At 36.5% G+C, this 17614-nt stretch overlaps 1 protein-coding gene across 3 annotated transcripts in view; it reads left to right on the forward strand.

The window, feature by feature from the left end:
* KLHL5 (kelch like family member 5) overlaps positions 1–17412 on the forward strand; it is a gene marked incomplete at its 5' end in the record, with an annotated part of 48085 nt that extends 30673 nt beyond the window's left edge. For all 3 annotated transcript variants that reach the window (XM_084204243.1, XM_084204242.1, XM_084204244.1), the window contains 7 exons: positions 4016–4228; positions 7839–8025; positions 8936–9160; positions 9444–9606; positions 11163–11375; positions 13656–13827; positions 15887–17412. In XM_084204243.1, the coding sequence (XP_084060369.1) occupies positions 4016–4228; positions 7839–8025; positions 8936–9160; positions 9444–9606; positions 11163–11375; positions 13656–13827; positions 15887–15943 (1230 nt within the window). In that variant the 3' untranslated portion in view covers positions 15944–17412. The remainder of the gene's footprint in view (positions 1–4015; positions 4229–7838; positions 8026–8935; positions 9161–9443; positions 9607–11162; positions 11376–13655; positions 13828–15886) is intronic.
* Between the last annotated feature and the right edge of the window lie 202 nt (positions 17413–17614).

The following is a 17614-nucleotide window of genomic DNA, read 5'->3' on the forward strand; positions in this document are numbered from 1 at the left end:
AGCAAGCCAATGGATGTATAAAAAGAAAAACTTAAAAAAATAGAGTAACGGATTGGATCCAAGCACAGAAACCTAGGTAGTTTTGCAGAAGAAAAGGTGTGCCACACCTTTTCTTGCTTTCTCCTGTAAGGCAGTAGTTGGTAACAAACAATTGTTGAGTTATGATTTGAAAGAAAGAATTAAAGAGGGATTATTTGTCCTTTTTTTCTTGCAACAGTCAGGACAGGTTTTTCTTTTCCTAGTGGAGAGCATGAAGAGAGAAGAAATTTAAATGCTTTCTGTCCATAAGGGCCAGAACCTAAGTTTGTGATATTGCCTAAAACAAGGATTTTACATTCTTGCACCTGAAATTGTAGTCCAGAATATCCTGCTCAGTAATCAACTGACTTGGAAAATACTCGCTCACTTTCTTTTCACCTTTGAAAACCCAATATATCCTTGTCTTTCAAGTTCCCTCAGTCCTGCCTAGCACAATAGATCATTACTGCCTTGTCAAGACTGAATAGGTTTCTGCATGCTGCTCAGCCTGTTTTGGAATCCAGAAACAGTGCTACGAGGAGTCAAGCTACAATACTGTACTCTCAACAAGCCCTGCACACAGTGCAAGTATTAGGCTGGTTGATTGTTTAACACATCAGTCAAATCTGAGTAAAAGTGAAGAAGGTGGTATCTGACAGCTATTTGACTATTAATAGTTTACCAGGAAGTCAATTAGCTCAGTTCTTAGTGAATTCATACTTAGTTGACCAGTGGACTGAAGCAGTCAGCAGACAAAATAACATTTCCTGATTGCTCTCATTCAGATCCTGTGAGTCAAACACCTCTTGTCTTTTGGTTGCCCAAGTTCAGAGTTTAAACAGAGCCCCATGGTTAGGGCTGCCTGTTGGGCAGCCTCAGCCCCTCTCAAGCTGCAGGTGTCTGATGCTCTCCAAGGTTTTCAACCTTCTGACACTGTGCAGGGAGACTAACCCCCTCACTGCATCCCACTCTAGGGATCAAGTATCATTTAGAAATACACATCGTGGCATCTTATTTTTTATGTGCTCCTAATATTTTTTTGTTCTGTACCAAGTCCAAGGCAGATCTGTGGTTAAGAGTATCAGTATTAATCACTCTGCAGTTGCTGAAGAATGAATTTGAGGTTATGATGTGAATGAGCAGTATCCAGCATTGAGCATGAGGACTGCATGTCCCTGTCTTGGTTAATACATAAGCCTCAAGCTACTTATTTGATAAAGTTTCCAAGCTCTTTGAGGAGCTAATTTTGGGGTTGGGAAATTCTGTTTACTTTCAGGACCAGAAAGCAAGGGATTGAAACTGCAGACCATTTGTTCTCTGAAATATCCTGTTCTTCCACAGAGAGTTCCCATAAGAAGAAGGAAAGAAAAGACTAATGAGGAGGTTAAGAATGCTAGGAGATACACTGGCTCCTTCTTTTTGTCTTCAGAATCTCTGTCTGTAAAGGAAGAGGAATTTTCAGATTCTGGTTATAAAAAAAACAGACATAGGACAAAGAGTGCATGTATTCCCAGTGGAATGCTTTGATACTCTGCTCAGAAGGAGTCTCTGCTTTAAAAATAGAATGGGAGCAAGAGGAAATTGAACTTGTTCCCATCAGAAAGCAATGGTCTACAAGCAACAAGAAGGAAAATCAGGCTTTTTACATATATGAGCTGTTGAAGTGATGAAATCAAGTTGGAAAAAAGCTTTCCAAAGAGGATCCCTGATTGATTTATGCAAGATCAGCTTGTTGTTGCCTCCAGAGACAAAAGAACTTTTCATGCAAGTGCTTTCCCCTTCCTCTTCCTGTGATCTGGATAGACAATTTGGAAAGTTTAAGGTAGTAAGTGTTGGTGTTTCTCTCTGTCAGAGCTCACTGCTTGTTCATTCAGCAAAACTAAAAGCACAGCTCCTGCTTGCATACTCTCTAGGAAAAAGAACCAACAAAAAAGAAGCCAATGGAAACAAATGAACTCAGTGGAATATGAATTCCTGTGAACTGTGTGTTTAAACTGTGGAAATAATTTTGATCGCTTCTCAGATTCAATTTTACTGCCAGGCATTTAATATCAGAGTGAAATAAATGGCAATGCATGTGTAGTGCTTCTGAATATTGGTACAGTTCCTTTCACTGATTTTAATTCATATATTTATTCAATTTTACTTTTATTTTGTAATACAAATAGTTTAATTAAAGAGGAAAAAACAACTCTATCTCCCTTCTAATCTACTATAGCTCTCACTTGGAAGTACCTTTTTGTGTAGACAATTGGATCTTTGTTGTAGGAAAGCTTTTCAGATATTAAATATTTTGAAAGTTTTCTTTCCAAATTCTATCCGCAAGTAGAATTATGCACACCTATAACATTTTGAGTAATTTTCCTGATTTCCAAAATTACCCATGGAGTGGGGTAACTTTGATCTTTCCCTTTCTAAATCTTGTAGCCATTTATGTACATCTGGCTTTCATGTAAGATGGACCATTTACACCTAGTTTTTTCCTCTTAGCTTTTTTTTTTTTAGTCAGTACCTTTGGAGTACTGAGGTATAGCTTTGAGAACATTAGGCTAAGCAATAAAAAAGAAGTATTAACTTTTTTGCTTTGTTGTCATGATGCCCATTGCATATATAATGCCAAACTGTTTTTGTTTTTGTTGCCATTTTAAATACTAAATTCAGACCTGTTTTGCAGTGCATCTCTTGCTTCTTCTTGTGACCTTCTCCCCTTTTTTGACCTAAAAATCATTTTTCTTTCCAATATGTGCTTCTAATCTACAGGGCTTTTTAATTAGCATGCTATTCTTTCTTTTTAAATCATTAAACAAGGCACTAAGGCTGATTTTCATATTAGGCCCACTTAGACTTCCGTGTTTGTGGATTTAACACATTTTGTTCTCCAGGTGTTTTAGAGGTGCATGTGATGGCAGACCAAAACCAGCACCTCATCAGCTGGCTATCTAGCAATCCACAGTGGATTTAATAAATTGATTGTAACATTGTTATCATCAGGAAGCTACTGTCAGTTTTGTGTGAATTTAGCTGCAGTTTGAGCTACCAAAATACAAGAATATGTTGTAATTCTACTTTTCTGCTTTTTCTTCCTTTGCTTTGCTGCCTTGTAAAGGTATATGGGGAGAAAGGATAGAAATATATCACGCTTTTCTGTTACATCCAGGTTTTTCACTGTAATGGTGCTGATTGTGTGTTCATGGTGCTGATTGTGTTTCTACATACTTCTGCTATTCCAGCCTAAACTGATCAGAATCCTCACAGAATATGCTGCCAATTCTCATATTATGAAGTAATCAGATATCAGCATAGGATGTGTTACATATTATGAATTTCTTATTTTGAAGTAAGGATTTGTTGCTGAAAATGACAGGATGAAAGTTAGAAGATTGAATCCTATCAGAATAAATATTGTTAGTGTAGCAAGGCATGTGTAATATTGTGGATTCTTTGTATGTTTTGCTCCCCAGTCAAATCAGACCAATTGTATAAAGCCTATGAAACAGCAAAATAAAATAACCAATTTTAAATCAACAATAAAATTGTTAGTGTTGTTTATTTTCTCTGAAAACTTACTGCCACATTTTCATATTGCAGTAACGAAAACAGTTACCTGTGCCCAGTTGTTGTAGTGTGTTGTACTCTTTGCTTGACAAGAGGAACAAACTGCATCTTTTAAACTGTCTATCAGAAAGCATTTCTTCACTTTGCAGTGCCAAGATAGTAACACCCACAACCTATGGCTCGTTCCTATTTGTCTGTACACTTCACTCAGTTGTTTCAGCACATCTGTCTGTGGGACTAAATGGTTGAGTTGGAGAAATGATCAGGGATGAAAATAATTCAGTACTTAAACTTTTTTTTTGGTCTTCCTCCTAGGCCAGTACTCCAGTGGGACAACTGAAAGAGCGTAAAGGGAGGGAAAAGGGTGGAGGATACAGCAGGTGTTCCATAAAATGTCTTCAAAGTATGATGCTGCCTCTATTAAAATACTTTTCTTTTTCAGGAAAACTTCATGGAAGTAATTAGAAATCAGGAATTTCTGTTATTGCCAGCCACTGAAATTGCTAAGCTTTTAGCAAGTGATGACATGAATATTCCTAATGAAGAAACTATACTGAATGCACTACTTACGTGGGTTCGACACGATTTGGAACAGAGAAGGAAAGATCTCAGTAAACTCCTGGCTTACATTAGACTGCCTCTGCTTGCTCCACAAGTAAATTGTTCAGTTTCTCTCTAGTTTATACCGTGGTTACAATGGGCATAATGTCTGCAGTATAATTATATTGATAGTGATGAATCATAAAATTTATACTGATCTGGATTCTTAGAGCTGCATGTAAGAACTTAGCATCTTGTATAGGCTTGATAGTTTGTGTCTCTGTAAACTGCAGCATATTCTGATCCTAGGATACAAGAAGGGGCAGAGGGTGGCTGGGCACTGGAACAGGCTCCCCAGAGAAGTGATCACAGCACCAAGCCTGACAGAGTTCAGGAAGTATTGGGACAATGCTTTCAAGGACATGGTGATCCTTGGGGATGTCGTGTGGGGTGCTGGGAGTTGGAGTTGATGATCCTTGTGGGTCCCTTCCAACTCTTATTTTGTGATTCTCTGATTCACTTCCTGATAGCAAGTTTGTAAACTAGGTTTGATTATTTTTATTTGTTTTTTCCTATCTTATCTTTCCTTGCTGGACCTTCTTTAGTAATATTTAGTATTTACTATATAGTCAAAGGATTTGTCTTTATGATTTTCAGTTTGTTTAGTGATAATTCTCTCTTAAATGAAGAAAATAGAATTTTTATGGTAGCTGAATAATAAGTAAAATTCATTAACACAAGAAAAATGGAGTTTAGTTAATTCATAGTGATAAATCATATGCACTACATTCTGTGTATTACTTCTAATCTGATGTCCTCTTGCTGGATAGTAAGATTCTCTACCAAGAATTTTAGTATTTATTTCCATAGTAATTATTATATATTCAAAACCAGGATTTTCTCAGTTGTAGCCTTGACTTTGTCATTCACTTTTTCTACAAACATAATTCAGAGTAAGGCAATTGACAAGGAGAAAATCAGTCTTTTGTTGAAAATTTAATTAATTGATAACTAAGTAACCCCTGCTGTATTCCTTTTACTTAATTGGCTGTAATTGAAACATCTTTAGAAACTGAAAGTACAGAATTTATCCCAGAAATATGTACTGAAATCAAATTATGTCCACTCAGCAACTGACTAGGAAAATAGCAAGATGAAATACAGAAGCAAAATAATATTTTACTTTTTATTTTATCTTTAATTTTTCATCTCATCTCCAAATATATACTTATATTTCTAAAACAATATTCTTCTGTTATATTTTTTATTTATTACTTTCTTAAATGCATTAAGATGTTAGAGCTTTGATTTTAATATGGAAACATTTAGTGGGTGAGTAAACTTATTTGAAGTGCCTAAAACAGTCTTAATGTTTTCAGAATCAAGTTCTGCTTCATGATCATGTGATATTAGGCTATCTGACAGCAAATATAATTAAAAGCTTTTTAGTTCTATGGTTGATGAGTTAAAGGTAGTGGAAAGAAATTAAATTAGAAAATTTAACAACTTGCCAAAACTATTGCAAGCAGAGATGCAGATACATTTTAAAAAGTCTTCAGGAAATACTGTGAAACTGTAACACTGGAAGCAAAAAAATTGTAAGTAATTGTTGTCTGCCTCTTAAGCTGTAAGGTGGCAAATATTACATCTCTGTTAAATAATGAAAAAGATGTTTAGAAATTTCTGAATTACAGGATGGCTCACTAAGAAATTCTTAGTACTGGGGTGTCTGCACTACCTTTCTCCTTATCAGATTTGCAGTTACTAGGATTTCATGTCATTTGTAAATGCTGTTAAATGCTGAAAGCATTTTAGTACAAGGACCTATGTAAATAATAAAACTTGAAAAAAAAGTACTCTTAGTAAGCCCATTTTAAGTTCTTTGAGTGAGGAATAATTACAGTAGTTTTAGTTTCAAGAGCTTGCAGATTAAATTGCATTTCTTTTTAAATGAAATAAAGTTGCTTTCAGAGACTATGACTCTGTGCTGTGAGAAATTCTTTATAGGTTGAGTGGGCTAGAAACTGTAGAAAATGTAGGTTGCATCTTGTTGTTTCAGAACTCACATTCACACGTCGTGTTGCTTTAAATACTACATGCTGCTTGTCCATCAGAAAAATATATTGAAAGTCTGAATTGGTCATGTTGTGTACAAGCCTTACTTTTCATGCATGCAGCTCTGAGAGTGTCTGATTTAGGACAATAGGAATTAATTGATTTCTTTTTTACATATTTTTAAACCATGTGCAATTCTATAGCATTGCACACTGGCAGTTAAAGGCAGCTTTTAATTTATTATTTTATAATCACAAAGTGTCCCTGTGAAGTGATACAAGCAGTCCTTTGGGTGAAAAGAATAAACAATTGAAGGTATGAAAGTAAAGAATAAGATTAAGTTCCCTCTACTAATATCCATGAAAACACTTCATTTGCTATTTTAAGTAGTGAGAACTTTAGCCACTTAGAGAAATGCAGAAATCTTAGTTTTCTGAAAATCACTGATGAACAGCTTTGAAAAGGTTTTTTATTCTCGCTGTGATGGTTAGTTATGTTTTCTGTCATATTTTGTGTTATTTTGCCTGATACTGAGGTGTTCAGGTTTAGCCATCTGTACTTACTTGTATCCCTTCTGGAAACATGGTTATCATATTTGCCACTTTGCAGCCCTAAGGCAGCTTTATTATATAGAACCATATTGTGTACATCTGTTTCACAGCAAGTCCCTTTAGTACTTCTGATGACTGATGTCGCAGCAGTTTTGTACCTGTTAGTGGTTGGCTGTCAACAGCTCAATAAAGACATCTCATTCTGGTTTGTGGATTTACATGTCTAATACTCACAAAGTGTTTGGATTTTGGCTTTTCAGAAGCATCTGCCTTTTTTTCTCTCTCTTTTTCTGACAAATGTCCAAATCCCAGTGGGGCACTTCATTTCTTTTTCTCTGTTATTCATGCCACGTTGGGCAGCTCAGAAAAATGCCAGTTTCCAGACTTCTAATAATTAGAATGTGACTCTCAACGTAATAATTTTTTTTCCTGCAGTTTGATAAATATGGAGTACATACCACTCCAGAATCTTTGACCTTAGAAACTTCTGTTAGTAGTCTTCAGTTGAATTTTATTTAATTCATATTTAAGATTTAAAAGTTGCCAAATTTGCTTGCAAGCTTGATATAAAAATTTTAACAAAGGCTTTTATTAAGTGATATACTGTCATCTTGGTCACTGTCAGGGTGAGGAACAGAATATATATTAAAATATACAGCATGTGCTGAAAGAGCTTTTACAGACCTCTGCACTGGGTGAATTTGGGAATAAAAGCATGAGGTTGAACTGACTTACATACCCAGAACCTGTGTCCATTTTCTTGAACATTCCTGCACAGCACTCGAACTCAAGGAGATTGTTTTCTTCCTTTGGACCATTAAGCTTAAATCATCCATTAAGATCAGATGGCCTTCCTCTTTAAATATTTATTTATTTATTTATTTATTTATTTATTTATTTATTTATTTGATGGTTTCGCTCAAATGTGAACGTTCTGTTTATTAGAAGTTTATTTTTTACCCTACCCTATTTTTTTTTTATATGACCATTTTGAAAATACAGAGATTTAAAATCAGGCAGTGAAAGTGTTTGTATAAAACATTATCTTGGCAATCATGGTTTTATTTTTCATGTGGTTTATAGCAATAGAGCTTGTTTGATTTTCTTTCTTTTTCACAGTTTTTGGCAGACATGGAGAACAACGCACTCTTTAGGGATGACATTGAATGTCAAAAGCTCATTATGGAAGCAATGAAGTACCATCTGTTGCCAGAGAGACGACCTATGTTGCAAAGCCCTCGCACCAAACCTAGAAAATCTACAGTGGGCGTTTTGTTTGCAGTTGGAGGAATGGATGCAACAAAAGGTATTGGCTTATGTAATGTTTAGCTGATGAGCTGTTTTGCTTCTTTTTAAAAGAAATGTTTGGTAGATTTTTTTACAACCTGTTAAATCTAAAATTCAAGGATTTGGCAGTAGAGACCATGAAACATCTAAAGTGTATACTGTTTATTAGGTTAAATAGGCCTATGTATTTTTGAGACTGCTGTAAATATTCTGGAATCTAGAGCTCTGATATGAAATTATCATAGGAATAGCTGATTACTGAGTAGCAAAGTGTTTAATTGAATACAAACTAATCTTTATTTACTTGAGGGGGCAGTATTTTGGAAGAGGAAGAAAAGGTCTGAAAGGCCACAAAGGTGACCTAAACATGCTTAAAAAAAAAGCCAAAACAACAAAAATATTTTGACTAATGGTTAAATAGCTCTGCCAGAACTACTCAGATTATTTTTTTCATAGAAAATTCTCTACTTTCTAATGTAGAGAAAAGAGAGGATCTGGTAAGTTAGAAAAGTTACAGCAGAGAAAGTGTTTTCTGTAATTTGTTGTTTTAAAGCTGTTTCTTGGTAGTTCATATCATATACCATCAGCTTTTTTGTCTAATATTACAAAACAGTTGATTTCAATATGTGATTGCATTCCACATGGTTGGTTGATATTCCTAATATTTCTATTTCTAAAGGCTTGATACTGCAAAGCAGTTACAAAACCTGGTTTTTGTCTTGAAAAGCACCAAGAAAGTTGTCCTTTATAAATGGTGCAGGTAATTGCTGAGGAAGTCAAAAAAGACTATTTCTCTACACGGACTTAAGAATACGCTGCAGGATATCATGGTGTCTTGTGGGAATCAGCACATTGCTAAAATAAAAACTATCCTAGTGCTTCAGAACTTTTTCTTTTTCCATATGTAACTTGCATATATTGTCATTCAGGAGCTACAAGCATTGAAAAATACGAACTTCGTACCAACACATGGACTCCAGTAGCAAACATGAATGGACGAAGATTACAGTTTGGAGTTGCAGTCTTAGATGATAAATTGTTTGTTGTTGGTGGCAGAGATGGACTGAAAACATTGAATACTGTGGAGTGCTACAACCCTAGGTCAAAAACTTGGAGTGTAATGCCACCAATGTCCACTCATCGTCACGGTCTTGGTATGTACTGTCCTGTAAAGCCTGGCTGCATATTTTTTTAAAGGTTACCTGGTTTAGGATTGGTCAAAAAAACATTCAGAAATAAAGTTTGGGGGGGGTGGAAATTTTGTTTAGATGCTAACTGCTTTTTCAAAGTCCTTTCTCCTTCAGATTATATTGAAGATTGTACTTGGTAGCATCAGCTACCAAAAGGATTTTTTTTTCTTTTCAGTTTTTTGGTGCACACTGGACTAAGAAATTCTGATCTTTATTCCTCTTAATTGTTTTCATATCTGTATTTTAGGAGTAGCTGTGTTGGAAGGTCCTATGTATGCTGTAGGAGGACATGATGGCTGGAGCTACCTGAATACAGTAGAAAGATGGGATCCACAGGCTCGTCAGTGGAACTTTGTAGCTAGCATGTCAACCCCCAGGAGCACCGTTGGTGTAGCAATATTAAATGGAAAGTATGTGAAGGAGTTTCTGTTTTCAAATTTAAAAATCTCATTATTTTAATGTAATTAAAAGACCAACTTAAATGACTATTAATAATTTCTCTTGATAGATACCAGTTATTAGCATTAAGAGCCAAGTTTCTTCATTCACAGAAGAGATACTGTGCTGGGTCAAGCAAGCCTCTCCACAGCATTACAGCTGTATGTCAAGTGTACTAGGACCCTCATCATCCTAGTGACAGTCAGCTGGACTTGCTTCAGTATGGCAAGATCTTTCTTATACCAAGAACCTGCTGCATTAGACTATGAAATTTGGCAGAAAATAATCCCCCTTGCATTCCAGCTGGTCCCCAGAGATCAGAGGGGCTGGGTACAGCTGGGTCTAATTTCTGTTTATAAGCAGTTCAGAGCTGTAAGTCTGGTTGCATTCAATACTTTAACAATCACAGATCCACAAACAGTGTGTTTTTTTCAAGCTACAGAAATGCAGATTTGGAGCTGCTGATTATGAATGCACTTACTGCATCAGCACTAAATATACTAAGGCTAATCAATGATAACGAAGCTAAATTAGCAATTCAAGCTAAATTAACAAGTTCAGTCTCTTGCTTCACCCTTAATAACACTGACTTTCACCTGGGTATGCACATAAGCAGTCAGAGATGCAATTCTTGCCAAAGAAGTGCCCCTGCTTTGAGAGTGGAGAGAGATGCAAGCCATGTTTTGCCAGGGTGACACAACAGACAAAAGCTACTGATTTACTGAGTGGTATTGTGGTTGTGGCAGAATATTTATACTCTATTGTCCACAAATTTTCTCTTCCTGTTTATGTGCTATCTGTTCTGATGCATTGCTTCCTTTTTAGAATGGCTTCTCTGTTCCTACTTTTCCAAATAATAATGCTGGCCATGTCTGCTGCTATGCCTAGATGGCTCATAAATTCTGTTCTCATAAGCTCTTTATGAAGTTTGATTATTTGATTAGTTTTAAAGGTTGACCTGTGATTGACTCCTCCTAAACCCATTTTTTTTTCATTCATTTCAGTCAGCCCTTGCAAATAATTGAAATCCTTCGTACCAAATGATAGAAACCTTTTTCTTAGGACTAAGCAAATTGGGCCACCTAGTGGGTGTGAGGGATTTAAGTTAGGGCTGTCAGTCATGAACTAAAACCCTGGTCCAGAAAAGCACTTGAATGCCTAAGATGAGGCAGGGTGGATGGTGCCTGCACAGATCCACTACTGAATTTGTCCTTCGGACCCTGCAAGTCACATATGTAATTTTGAAATTGCTAGCTATAGACATAGGTTGGAACATAAATGCTGTGTAATGTATTCCATTTTCTGTAAATTATTGTTGTTATACATTGATCGTTACAATAGGAAAAGACTGGAGCAAAATCTTGCCTGAGTTTTCACAACAGAACAGTCTACTGAAAGTTGAAAGTCCCCTTGTAAACTTCCCTTTTTAACAAACTTGAAATCCTTTATGTTTCACTAGAAACTGTCTTATTCAGACAACATTTATTTATTTATTTTCTTCTCTTTTTTGTTTTGTTTTACTTTGTAGGCTTTATGCAGTTGGTGGTCGAGATGGAAGTTCTTGTCTTAAGTCAGTAGAATGTTTTGATCCTCATACAAACAAATGGACTCTCTGTGCTCAGATGTCAAAAAGAAGAGGTGGTGTAGGAGTAACCACCTGGAACGGGTTCTTGTATGCAATAGGTGGCCACGATGCTCCAGCATCCAACTTAACATCCAGGCTGTCAGACTGCGTAGAAAGGTAATGTCCTGATGGAGGCATGTCCTGCCATGGGGTTCTGATAGTGCCAGTCTATCAGGTGATTTATGGAAAGAGCTGTAAGGAGAAACCCAGTAGAATAGGTGTGTTATTTTTAGCTTGAACAGAGGAAAATTACGTATAAAAATGTGCTGTGTAGGCATACTATGATTCAAAATGTTACCAGGACAGAATATTTAAAGCAAATTCTTCTTAATGCAATTCATCTAGATTATTTTAACAATCTCATTGAATGAATTATGTTTGATAACTGAAACAACATGGAGTTGAATGCTTTTAAAAATGGAGCAGATCTTCTTTCACACAAGAAGTCTGAATCTGTTCATATAATAACTTTCAAAGGAGTTAACAGTAAGTTTTTGTGGATCTTTATATATCAAATTCTTTCTTGTACCCTCTAATGACACTGGGAAATTGGCATGTAATTCAGTCATTCCTAGGTTGGTATATCTTTCTGTAAAGTGATTAATGAATGACTGTATCACAAATTGCAGAAGCACATGTGATCCATAAAATCATTTTAAAAGATAGTAAATACTTCATAATTCACTGTATTAAATCTTCACTGGCATTTTAGGTATTTCTGAACTATGCCTTAATTCTCTCCCTGCTCCCCCACCACCAGCTGTAAAACTTTTCTTCTTTTCTATTACCTCCCAACACTTACTGTAAGTGCTCATTGCCCATATTCTTTTACTAAATTTATTCATGCCAGGGCATATATTCTACCCTTAACCCCCCAAAAACCCCAAACAAACAAAAAAAACCACAAACCAAAACAAAATAACAACAACAACAAACCACACCACAAAAATCCACCGCAAGAGAGCTGTAGTTTTCAAACTTTCAGAGTCCTGGTAGACCTGAAAATACAGTGTGGCCCATAGCCCTTAACATGGGAAAGTTGCACTGAAAAGACTCCAGAAAGGTTTGCAGATAGGGAGCTACTTCTCAACAAATACCAAATTTTTAGGGCTATACAGATGATCAGAAACCTGAGAGAAGCAGTAAGTCTGTGTATTTTTCTACATCAGTATTTTCTTAAACAAAGTTACAGAACTCATGACTTTAATAAATAGGAATCATCTTGTAATGCATTTTGTCCTTGCTCTTTTAGTGAGTTGAAATTGAAGACCATCAATTCATGGAACTAGTTCCTTTTAAAAATTAAAGAATTAAAAAATATTAATTTTAAAAATCAGGCTTTTATAACCACACTAAACTGCTAAATTATATTTGGCAACAAAAATTTCTATTCCCAGATAAATACAATTGCTTATAAACTATAAAATAATTGGAAAAGTAATTTCTACATTTAGCTTACTAATCACCCTCTTCTGTTTTCATGTTACAGTTATGCTTGCATGCATTTGTGTAATACTTTGACTAGAGGACAGGAAATAAAATTGTTAGAGTTCTTTGTATCTATGCTCTTCATGCAAATAAATTAAGACTACTGTCTTTCAACTTTCAATCTTTTTAGCAAATATGATCTCAACCAAATAATTATTTTCTTTGTACAGTTTTTTAGAGCCCTTCAGAGCTCTGTAATTACATTAGTTCTGCCGTAAGCATCTGCAGTCTTGAAAAAGATTGTCTCTTTTAGTCAGATTAAAGTATATTCCTTGCCATAAGCATAGCATGAAGTCTCCTATGTAGTTCTCAAACTGACTTGTAAAGAATGTTGATAATGTTCTAGAACCACACTTTTTTTTTCATTAAGCCATCTGCTGTTTACTGTACTGATACTTCTGATTTTAAAAGTGTTGTAAATTGTTTTAAGGATTTTGCATTTCCCATATAATTTTCTCAAACCACTTTTCTCAAACCACTTATAATTTAAAATATTTTTGAAATTGGCAATCTTAGTAATGGTAACTTAGTGCCAAACCAAATTTTACCAGCCTGTGCTTTGACATACTTAAAACAAGCACTTGCTCAGCTGTGGTGTAGCAGCAGAACTGTTTGTGGCATGGTATATTTAGACATACAGAATGTAGTAAGAGCAGCTCTATGTGGCCATATGACTATTTGGAAAGCAGCATGAAGCAGATATCTGGCTAGTAGTGACTTGTGTTACCAGATGACTAAAGAAACAGTTTCAAAGGGACCGCAACTGAGGAGGGAAAGTCCTTTGAAATTGACACTCAGATCTGTACTGTGCTGTCTTCTACTACCTTGACAGCATCAATTCCAGTACATTTTGTTGTTGTTGTTGAATTTTGTTAACAGTTTCAGTGCATAACACAAATTCTCTTTTAGGTATGATCCCAAAACAGACATGTGGACTGCTGTGGCCTCTATGAGCATTAGCAGAGATGCAGTGGGAGTGTGTCTTCTTGGTGACAAGTTGTACGCTGTTGGAGGATATGATGGGCAAACATATCTTAATACCGTGGAGTCTTATGATCCCCAGACAAATGAATGGACACAGGTATAGTTTCTGATCAGACCATACACTACTATTAATATTGTTATTTCAAATGTGCCTCCTTTTGCAAGGAGAATTCAAATATTCCTTCCCTAAAAAGCAGTTTCTTACTAGTCTGTTGAGTCTCTTTTTTTCCTTTGTGTACCATCTTGAGATGACTTCTCTTGAACAGACAGTTGTTAATTTCCAATAAACTCCCTTTCTTTTGCAAGAGTATAGCTATTTTCTTTGACAAATTCAGCTACTTTTAATAAAATGTATTGCCACATTCCCCAAACTGTCATAAAGGATTCTGTTTACATCACTTCCTGTTCTGAAGATAAATGACAAATATAGATTAGTTTTAGCTCTAATGTGTCTCTCAACATTTATTTCATCAAGGTTTTGGTCGTTTTTTCATAAATAATCCCTTCCTGAGGTGATTGCTATGTACAGTGTATGCAGGTTCCAGAAAGCCCTTACCCATTTTTCTTTTTGCAGCTTTAAAATAAAAATAATTTTACAGTTCATGCTCAGAAACTATTACTGTCAGTTCAGAGCTTGGTTACTTTTATATAGCTCCAGAAATGTGTCTCTCTGTGGGAAGAGCACACACAAGGACATCCTAAGCTGACTGTCCTTTGGTATCTAATGCCTTTTGAGATGCCCTAAAGTGTCTACATCCACAAAAGGTTGGCACATACAGCACAGACTCCGTGGGACACCAAGGCCCTCCTGGAGTCCAGTTGCAGACCAGGATGAATGTCCAAGCTTATCTGTAATAACATCAGACCAGCAGTATTTAGGCTACTGAATTCTGAACCACCTGAATATGTTATTCTGGTAATAGCCCCAAATTCTTAATTCAAAAAAGGAACTAAACTTCTGTTTATAAAATCCCTGGAACACAAAAAAATTCAGCTGTCCATTTCCCTCCATTTCCTACTGCTGCAAGCTCTTAAAACACCAGTCATCAAGGAGGATCGTCAGAGCTTGGGGCGTTCACTGGTACTGGTAATGATAACCCATGGCATTGTTAGTCCTGCTGAAGAAAAAAAAAAAGTGTATCAGAGGACAGAAAGTGCTTCTCACCAGAGGAGAGAAACTGTGCTTCTCCCCATTGCGTCTAAATGAATGTCACATGGTTAGGTCGTGATCATCTGGATGTACCTCTGTATCCTTAGCCTTGACCCTCTGTGTCTCACTGAATGCCACAATCCCAGTGTATAGGATAGTTTCAAACTTTTCCCAGGGGGATTAGGAAATATGTGTGTACCTTCATTTTCTCATTATGTCAGCAGGCTGCCACCTTTTCATCTTCACACAACTCAGGAGAAGGCAGTGGAATTTTCTCAGGTGAAGGTTGTCAGAGCTACAGACAGCTCTATGAAAGTCTTGTTCCTGGGAAAAAAAGAAATAGGGGAGTTGGCATAAACAGCTTTTTTTTGTCTCCAGGATAGTCTCTGTACCACTTGGTGTGTTATTCACATACATTGCAATACTATGAAAGTTAAAGGGGGAAGCAAAGGGGAGTGTTAGAAACTACTGCCCTCTGTTCAAGTCCAGCAGAATCTCAGCAAAAAAGGGTCTTGCCAGAAGTAAATTCTGTTTGCAATTAAAAAATAAAGACTGGTAAATTTATTCTGATTTCAAGAACTCTCAACAGGATTTTATCAAATAATCAAGTAAAAAGGAGAAGTTGCCCCTATAATTTTAGGCATTTTCTGTTGCTGAGAAATGCATTCTTTTACCACCCTTTACTCAATTGTCTGTCTAGCTCAGGTATCCAGTTTGTACTATGACAAAGGTTTCTTTTTCCTGTAATACTGAATAATTGAAATTATCAATAAGAATTGCTTGATGTCCTTAGGGCTTGCTATTGTTTTCAGAATGCTTCACTCTATTATATAAAAGATCTTTACCTTTTCTTTGTGTTTGTATCCAATTTTGGACCAATTTGTAAGTCATGTTAACAGAGCATGGGTGATATCGTCATTCTGCTGCAGCCATATAATTAGGGGGGGGGAAATTGCTTAAAACTGATTGCATTTATCTCACGGATGGTTTGTTTGTTTTTTTACAGGTTGCACCACTGTGCTTAGGAAGAGCTGGAGCATGTGTTGTGACTGTAAAACTCTGAATTACTTTCTCTGAGAAGGTGACATTCTCCTGTGTCCTGAGTAGACTCAGAGGATTATTTCTTCCTCAAGCAAACTACGATTGATTGCACCAATCAACACCAGGTGCAGGATATCTACCACAGCAAAGTGTTTGGTCTGAAGCTGACATGATGTTCTTATGGACCAATATTAAGCACTTTTTTAAAACTTTTGTTATGCATATGTTACAAGAATTCTATTTGTAAGAAAGTTAACTGCAAACTGCCAGTTGGCAGTAAAGGACTTCTGTTTAGGAAGTGCTAAGAAAATGAGTGAACTCACTATCATAATCAAATGTTATGGTTCTGGGGCCTTGATTTCCCTAAATGCAGAGCAATGATGCTATAAATGGATATACTTTGATGTAATTGGGTCTGTCTCTGGATGAAACAAGTTATAGGATTGGACCCCATAGATTTAATTTGCCTGTAATAAACGCAAAATAGGTATCTGAGTAACTACAAGGCAGGCTGACAAACCAATGCAAACTATTGTAAACGGCAGGTGTAATGTCTGCCTTGGAAATGAAGTTGTGTATTTGGTGAATCTTTTGCACTTTTTAGCATCATTCCTAGTTTAGCAAACTTTTTATTTAACCGAAGCCTTATTTTAAATATTGTCTTATGCTAACAGAAACCTGCTATTTAATAATTTCTGACAGATATTTTTGACATCCAGTGTACTTTTTGGATTTTCAGAGTTGCTATGCGAGATGCAGATCATACCTTTTTCTCTGCTTTGGTTCTTGTATTTACTTTGCTGTTTGTATGCATTATTGGAAGAATTCTAAAGTGTGATTAACAGTTAACCAATTTAAGTTTAATATTTGCACTTTGGAATTTTTGAAGCATTCCATTACATCTAGACTAATTACATTTTTAAATGAGGCTTTGCACTACTATGAGAAGTATAATTTTATAAGATGAAGAAATTGTCTGTCTTTCCTGTAAGGTTATTTAAAAATGTAAAGGGCCCGATCCTGCCAGATGCTCAGCTGCCACTATAAGCATGTTCAGCATCTTACAGGACAGTGAAGTGTTTCTTGCCGGGCTGTATCAAATTAGTTACCTTATTTAAAAGATACCTAATTTTTTAAGATATTTCATAATTTGCCTTTCTCGAGCCCTCTGCTGTTACACCGCATTGCTTTGAACGGTCTAAATGTTGGCGGGAGAAGCTTTTTCGTATTTGCTTTTACGTGCCTTGTCCCTTTTGTTCTCCGAACAGAACCGCCCGTGAAAAATGGGAAGATGTGAACTCATTGAATGTTTTGCGTTTGTTTGTTTTTATTTTTCTTAAAGTTTGAAGTGCCCGATATCCAAAGTCCTTTGTACATTTCTAATTTTAAACGTGTGTTTTAACGCTCTCGGCGAACTATTTATTGTTTAAAAAAAAGCGGTGGCACTTTGTGATGAAGCTTTGCAGTTGGAATACAGCTGATCTCAAGAGGCTTTGCTGGCGGGTTGTGTGCCTTTATTCCGTGGTTTAGAAGTCCGTTCTGCGTGCCTGCGGTCTATAACTCTGCGTTTCCTCTGAGAACTGCCCGCCCCCCGCTCTGGGGCCGCGGCCTCACGCAGAGCTCCTCCCGCCGGGGGCCGGGGGCCGGGGGCCGGGCCGGGGCCGCTCTCTGCCCGCCCCCGGCCCGCTCCGTC

This window comes from Fringilla coelebs (genome assembly GCF_963513975.1).
Source record: "Fringilla coelebs genome assembly, chromosome: 4".
Lineage (NCBI taxonomy): Eukaryota > Metazoa > Chordata > Aves > Passeriformes > Fringillidae > Fringilla > Fringilla coelebs.